The sequence below is a fragment of the Aplysia californica genome, unplaced genomic scaffold, assembly GCF_000002075.1.
Source record: "Aplysia californica isolate F4 #8 unplaced genomic scaffold, AplCal3.0 scaffold00152, whole genome shotgun sequence".
Classification (NCBI taxonomy): Eukaryota; Metazoa; Mollusca; class Gastropoda; order Aplysiida; family Aplysiidae; genus Aplysia; species Aplysia californica.
The window spans coordinates 1,120,369-1,128,367 of NW_004797422.1; the positions used below are offsets into that span (position 1 = coordinate 1,120,369).

Sequence of the window (7,999 nt, forward strand, 5' to 3'; positions counted from 1 at the left end):
ACACACACACACACACACACACACACACACACACACACACACACATACACACACACACACACACACACAATAAACCCAGTAAACTAATAAACCCAAAATAACAAAGACAGGCAAAAGTGTGACTTTGGGTTTCATCAAATAAGCCGGAGTCCCCAGGCGGCTCGAGTCCAGAGGCTCACAAATAAAACTTTATGCCAAAGGGCCACGACCACTTTGATTCAGGCCCAGTTCTACCAGAAAGTGTCATTAATATTTCTTTAAACCAAAAACTGGTAGTAGCCTACATGTTTTACATTCATATTTCGCAACAATTTCGATCATAGGTAGGGATATCATTTTATCTGAATCATCGAGTAGGCCTACCGCTTGTAGCGAGTCATATACATGTACTAGTAGTAGTTAGTAGGCTTTTGTTAAGATGATGCTGTGGCTCATTCATTCGTTCATCCAGTGCTATATCTGCAACAGACATCGGAGATGAGATCATGGTTCTCCTTTCATTCATTTGCTCAGATGCTCTTTAAAAAAGTTGTTTCCCTGATCTTTCCCCTTTACCCATTTGTTTAAGTAGGTTGCTCTGGACCTACCTCTTCCTCGTTTGCCTTCAATTTTACCAGTGATAGCTAGATGTTCAAGACGGTTATATTATAACGGTTATGTCGCTCTAAATGCGTAACATACTTCCCTATAGGTGTGTTATATTTCACATAATGCCATTTGTAATGCTGTTTGTATTAAATCTCTCTATACGGTATGAGTGATATCGCTCGAAATGTCAATTAATTCCCTCTGTATAATAAAATGTGTACTTTATATCAGTGAAAACGATCTATAAACCGTGTGATACATTTCCCGATAGAGATGTGTTATACCTCTCTATAACGCCAGTTATATAGCCCTAATAATGTGTAATATAGGCCTCTCTCTGCAGGTGTGTTATTTCGGTCTAAATGTCAATTATAACCCTTTTTATTTGTACTTTATCTCTGTGAACGTGTGTTGTATCGTCCTGAACGTCGGTTATAGTGCTCTAATGCGTACTTTATTTATTTATTTATTTATTTATTTATTTATTTATTTATTCATTTATTTATTTATTTATTTATTTATTTATTTATTTATTTATTTTATTTATTCATTCATTTCTTTCTTTTCATTTGGGGGGGGGGTCTAAACTCCACTTCAGTGACTTTGTTGGAACCGCAGGACAACTAAAAGCTTTTTACAGGCCAACCTTTTATAAACATAAAGTAAATCACATTAAATACGGACTGTGGGGGTAAAGAACAGAAGCATTAAGTTAATATAAATATGTACGAGGCAACTTATTTATAAAAACTACTAGACTGCTACCCTTTACATTCAAACCACCGTTGCCAAGTTTAGTTCACCCTGCAGCCGCTGTGCATTTTCTGGGGCTGACCGTGTTGACGATGGACAAGAGAGGAAACTTGTTGTTTAGCCTGACTCAGTTTTCGTTTTAGGCTTTTATATTTTAACTATTGTACCATGTATAGATAGCCATGAATATGTCTCGTAGACCAGTCAATTTCCACACCTTGAAGACCCGTGTGACAGCGAAAGATGCAAATTATTTTAGAACTTTACCCAATCCAGAAGTTGTACTCGACTTTCTTCAGTGCGCAAATTCCAAAGACACGCTTCTTCACATCATGTGCAGACACGGCTGTGACGAGGTCCTTCATTATTTTGTCAAAGAACTTGGGGCAGACATGGAAGTTTGCAACAAGGATGGGAAAAGACCTATTCATGAAGCAGCACAGTTTTCACAAGAGAAATGTCTTCAGATTTTACTTGAGAATGGTGCTCAAATTGATCCTCTGAAGAGAGCAGATTGGTAGGCTATGTTTCAGGATTTAAAGAGAACATTTTCTATTTTATATGCTTCAAAACTATTTTATTTATGGCAATATAACGCCATCAGAGTGAAATCTTAGTCAGTGCCCATTGGAGGATAGGTTCGGTTTCTAGCAGCTTCAGTGCACACTGTGAATCAATAGACCGCCCCAGGCTCAAACGGATCGTCAGACGTGCAACCCTGAAATCAAATGTGTTAGTTCTTAAAGGCCATTGTCAGTTTCGTTCAGTTTATCTCTTTATGCCATGCAGGTAGTTTTTCTCCCTCCACGGAAGAAAGTCTGGCTGGCCCTGACAACCAAACCGAACCGAACTGATCCTGTAAAGGGCACTGGTTATTAGATTTACCTCTTCTCCCCCCACGTTGCTTTCATACATTAAATTGTATCTAAAATAAGGCCTCATTTGCATCACTGCTCTGTCAAGAGAGAGAGTGAGTTTATTCCTTTCAAATCGTTTTTTTCATTTCTAACTTCAGAACTACCTTTGCTCATAGTTCATTGCTTCTCATTTATCTGGGAAGCCACCACAATAGCACTGCGTCGAATGAAAAGCTGGTATTAATAAAGATATGATGCACACTAGTCACTTGAAGAGTGCTACTGTAAGCTACTGTTTTAAATCTTAAACTTTAAATATAATCATATGTTTTTCCTGTCTATATGTGCGCTTACTTCACTCTAGGTTTGCTCCTTACTGTACTTACAGGCTGTCATGATTTTAAGAAAAAAATGTAAACTTACCATCACCTACCATAGTCTTTCCCTTACTTTTTCCTTGTTCCTGTTTTTAGTTTCATATATTTGATTTTTTTCAGATCCAGAAGTAATGACTTGGCATTTCAAATTCTATCATTTTTACAACGGTGCCAGTAATTTTCAGTTGATAAAATATTAACTTGGTGAATAAAATTGGAGCACAGTAAAGATTCATTCTTTTACCACTAGGAGTAGGAGTGGTTTTGCCGAAAGGCTTGGTTTTGACTGCTGTGTTAAGTGTAAAGCAAGAAAAATCTAATTTTTACCTCGCTACACTCTAGTAGTAGGATTGTCTACTCTTCTCTTCAGGACTCCACTGATGTTGGCGTGCACAAAACAGAGCTTCACTGTTGTCAGTTGTTTGCTGAAAGCTGGAGCTGACCCATTGTTGAGAAACAAAGATGGATGGAACTCTTTCCACATTGCCTGCAGGTAAAATTAAAGGGCTATTAATTCACTAACAATTATAACAACATTTATAGGTCCTGTATTTATATGTGAGGCATTGTGGTGAAATCGGGCGCTCGTCAAAATAATGAAATCAAAGATACTGGCATTTTTCTGCCCATTTGGCAATTTCTATTGAATTTCTTTTTGTGTGGATCAAAACCTTTTATGTCCATATAAAAACACATTTCTGTGTGGATTTTGCTGGAAAACACTGATTGAAGGCACAAAAAAAGTAAATGTTAAGGTTCCAAGGACTCTCAAGCTTTGGAAATAACTAAACTTTGGCGGACATTTTTTCACTAGTGTTATCTCTGAAACCAGGTGACCCCCATCTCCTTCAATCACAAATATCTTAACTTTTAGTCGAGACAGATGGGTATATTTTAATCTAAAGATAGTCAAATGACCAACTTTAACACTTTGCAGTCACTTGTCACAATATGTGCTGGTGAAAATTATCCGTTCCGGTCACCTGGTGGACTTCTGTGCCAGGCCCGAGAAGTCCATTGCAGTCGCTCTCCTGGCCAGGTGACCAGATGGGGTATTTTGTACAGCTGGCTTTGTGACCGCAAAGTGTTAAGATGATGCCAATAACTTGACATGCCCAAAAATTGACGAGTGCCAGATTCTACCACGTCATGACACTTATACGAGAGACGTCCAGAAAGTAAGTACCGTTTCAAGATAATTATAAAAGAAATAACTTTCCCTATCAAAACGATTTATTTTGGGATACCTCATATATATGACTACTTCTCCACGTAGTCACCAGAACTGTTTAGGCATTTGTCATAGCGTGGGACGAGCTTCTGAATGCCCTCATCATAGAAAGCTGCCGCCTGCGATGTCAGCTAATGTCGAGTCTCTCCTGTGAGGTCTGAGTCGAAGTCCCGCCCGGCCAAAAACTTTTTCAAATGCAGGAACGGATGAAAGTCATTCAGAGCCGGGTCTGGGCTGTATGATGGGTGCTTCAACTGTTCCCATCCGAAGGAGGCGATCAGGTTTTGGGTCTGTGCAGACTTGTGAGAAGTTGCATTGTCGTGAAGCAGAACAATGCTGTCGCTAAGCATTCCGCGTCTTTTGTTTTGATTCGCTTTACACAGTTTTTTAAGTGTGTTGCAGTACACATCAGAATAAATTATAATCCTATTTCCGAAAAATTCTACTAAAAGAACTCCTTGCATGTCCCAAAACACTGTACACATGACTTTTTTTCCTGACGCGGCCTGCTTGAACTTTTTTGGCTGGGCGAATCCGTATGCTTCCACTGCATCGACTGCTGCTTTGACTCAGGCGTGGAGTGGGGCAACCAGGTCTCATCCCCCATCACAATATGAGTAAGAAAGTCATCTCCTTCGTCATTGTAACATGTCAGGAATGTCAATGCGCTGGCAGCCCGTTGATCCTTATGCGCTCGTGTCAGCTGCTTGGGCGCCCAGCATGAGCGCACCTTTCGATAACCCAAATGGTCAGTGACGATTTCATGCAGAAGCGACCTTGAAATCTCAGGAAAGTTTGAAGAGAATGAGGAAAGGGTAAAACGCCTGTCTCCCTTTACCTTTTTAATGTCAACTTTGTTTATCAAATCATCACTGACCAAAGATGGACGGCCACTCCTGGGTTCATCATGCACATTTTCTCGCCCCTCTTTGAACATGCGACCCACATTGCATTATCACCATACGCTTCAGAAATCTGCCTATGAATGTCGCTAGGCTTCGTGTTCTTTGCAGTCAGAAAACACCCCCCCCGGGCGGTCCACTGGCTGAAGTGTCATTAGGCCATTCCCAAAGGGGGGGACATTTCTCGTTCTAATGCACAGTAGAACTGTAAATGGGCTGATCTAACAATGTCATGCTCATAACTGTGCCTGAACTACTACCGGGAACTGCTGCTTTTTCTTTCCTAATCCTTACTATCATCATTTTCCTCTACTTCTTTTGTATGTTTATCACACTCTTGTGACCCGCTATTTTCGGGGTGCCTTGATAGTCAAAGCAGACTTTGTGCTGCTGAAACTAGAGAGATGAGCAGAGTAAGTCTGATTCCCTGTAAGGAATTCTCTATTGACATCCACTTCTTGGAGCTCATATGACCTTATGCAGTTGCGAGCACAGTAAAACCTCTACTAAAACAGTCAGAAAACGAATAACAGACTGAGTTTCACTGTCAGCATAATTTTCAATCTTTGAAGACATGTTGAAGCTTCAAAAGGGTGTAGAATGTTTGATACAAAATGTGGCTGTGTAAACTGGCGGGGGAAAAACTGGGTGAGATGTTTTACAAGCGTTGTAGATTGTTGTTTACAATGGCAAGATGGAAGCTGAGGGCTCTTTCCAACTCAGTATTGAACACATCAACTCACTATGGTGCAAAATCGGGAATATCCTTACCCAGTTTAGAGAGATGTGAAAACGGTACTTACTTTCTGGACGTCCCTCTTAGTACAATATAGGTTGAGAAGAATGATGAGGTCTCCTCAATTTATGTGAAATAGTTTGAAGCATGTGTGTGTTGATCTGTAAGACAATGGGACAAAATAGATCTCGTGTTGTTGTTATTGATTTAGGCCTAGGCCTATAATTGGTATGAAGCTATTCTCTTTTTGTCTATATGATTCTGCTTGAATAATTGAGTCCATTGGAAGTTTTGACCCCTTGAATGCTTACGAATGTACTTCCTATGCTCCAAACCTAGAGCCCTCAAAGGTTCTGCTTTAAGTAGGCTGTATGGAAAAATTAACTCTGTAAAATTATTGATAACTGGTTTTCAATTTGTTAAATTTATTTTGTCATAATAATTGTTTTTACTTATATGTTTTTTACTTAGAGAAGGCCACCTTGATATCATTCAAAGTCTGAATGCTCACTCTCCTTTGGTCAGTTGCACAAAAAGTAATAACCTGCGAACACCTCTACATTCATCAGGTATGTTAATTTTTTAGCCTGAAACCTTGTTCTATCATAATTCATTTTACACTCTGTGAATCACTTTTTGTTTTGCCCTGGCCAGTTCTGGGATGCAGCAAATAACTGGGCCACAAGTTTTCTCAATCCATTCTCTCTGATTTCGTACTGCCCACAGACATACAAAAGTAAATACTTTTCTCTTATTGCAAATTTATTCATTTATTTCGAAAAGAAAAAATGGGGGGAGTTTTCAGCATTTTCCAAAGATGAATTTTAAGTCATTGGGCTGTGGCTGTTTTTCCCTGATTAAATGAGAAGAATGATGGCATAATCCTACATTTGTTTACAAAAGAATGAAATTCACAATCTCCTTTCAAAGAGGAAAAGAATAGAATGCTACCTTTCTTCCATGATACACGCTTGCTGGTCTATTTCCGCAAAAGAGCATACCATACCTTTTGTTGACTTGCTGTGTTTATATTTTATGTTGTTGGGGTTTTTTTTGTGGCAGCTCTTCACGGTCACCCGGAGGTTGTTCGGTGGCTGTTAGACTCATGTGATTGTGATCCAAGTGTACAAGACTCTTGTGGTGTGACTCCTCTTATGGATGCTCTTAGGGCGGGATATGTGGATACAGCTAAAGTGTTGATGGATGCCTTTGAATTGAAGGTATGGTATCTTCTGTTTGATTTCAATAAAATTCTGATCTTAAGTGTGATGTAGTCCTCTGTTTTTTCTTTCTTTTTGTGTGATTAACCCAAATAAAGTTTAAAATGCTCTGACAACAAGAATTTATTGAAATATGAAAAAAAAGTCAGTTTTTAAAATATTCACCCTCCAACAGGATTTTTGAGAAGCATAAAAGAATAGATAAAATCAGTAGAATTGTATTGTTCACTTAGAAAGGGATACATGTACAAGAAATGTTGAAGAAGTTTTCAAATAGAAAATTCATTTGTTTGAAGGTATCATCATTACTGGCAACAGAAGACAAGATGGGCCGTCAAGCAATCCATCATGCCGCTCAGAGTGGTCAGCTAGCAGCCCTCTACTTCCTGATCAATGAGTGCAAAATATCTCCCTGTGTACAGTCAAAGTTTTCAGGAGAGACCCCTTTGCATACAGCTGCACAGGTAAGTTTAATATTTCATGTTTTTTAAAATTTCCCTCTTCCTCTTAATCCAGAAATATGTGTGTGAGGAAAGATAATGCTGAGGGTTTTAGAAGATGTGTAGTTTCTTAGAGCCACTTTTATCTTTCTGGATATATCTTGTGTCAACTTTTCTTCTTTTTTTTTCCAGTCCATCAAGGTCTTGGGATTTTTAAGATTTAGGTTGCATTCCTAATTTTTTTTATGTGACTGTTTAACCTAAGGTTGTTTGTGACATGCATTTTGTTTGGGTTTTTTTGTTTTTTCTTATTAAATAAAGAGCTTCTGACTGTTTAATGTACAGTTAAAATAGATGGGATTTTTAGTTTTTTTCCTGTAACAAAGTTATCCTAATAAAATGTTATAGAGGAGGGGCCTACTACATATGTGCTCGTAAAGTGTGGAACAAATTTTGTTCTTTTTCCTTTTCATCAAAACAAGCAGCCAAATGAATTTGAACACATATTTATGATCGCCCCGAGTTGAACTATCAGATGGTATAGAAGATTATTTTGAGGTATCGTTTAAGATACACTATCAAATAAAGTGTATGAAATTACAGTCAAACCTAAGCAGGCTGATACATGTATCTGGTGACACCAGGTATTGTGCCAGTGGGCTGAGGTGGCATGGGAGAGAGATTATCAAGCAATCAACTAGAGGGTGCTGTGTGTAGTGAGTGTGTACTCTCGAGCAGCCAGTTAGCTGGAGGTATAGCCGGGCAAATATAATTAGTTAAATAAGGATCATACAATCATACAACTCAGGCTCCTGGTAGATGATGGTGTAAAGGTGCAAATACTATGTTTATATGGGTGTTACTTTTTGTACGCTGGCTAAACCTGGCGATGAAA

General features: G+C 38.8%; 1 protein-coding gene across 2 annotated transcripts in view; it reads left to right on the plus strand.

The window, feature by feature from the left end:
* LOC101846422 (ankyrin repeat domain-containing protein 16) overlaps positions 1-7,999 on the plus strand; it is a 17,854-nt gene that overhangs the window by 6,612 nt on the left and 3,243 nt on the right. The window contains exons 1-5 of one of the 2 annotated variants that reach the window (XM_005097347.3): positions 1,376-1,858; positions 2,946-3,068; positions 5,916-6,013; positions 6,507-6,664; positions 6,961-7,128. In XM_005097347.3, the coding sequence (XP_005097404.1) occupies positions 1,524-1,858; positions 2,946-3,068; positions 5,916-6,013; positions 6,507-6,664; positions 6,961-7,128 (882 nt within the window). In that variant the 5' untranslated portion in view covers positions 1,376-1,523. Of the gene's footprint in view, positions 1-1,375; positions 1,859-2,945; positions 3,069-5,915; positions 6,014-6,506; positions 6,665-6,960; positions 7,129-7,999 lie in introns of those variants that run through there. The other variant, XM_035969528.1, reaches the window with a different exon arrangement.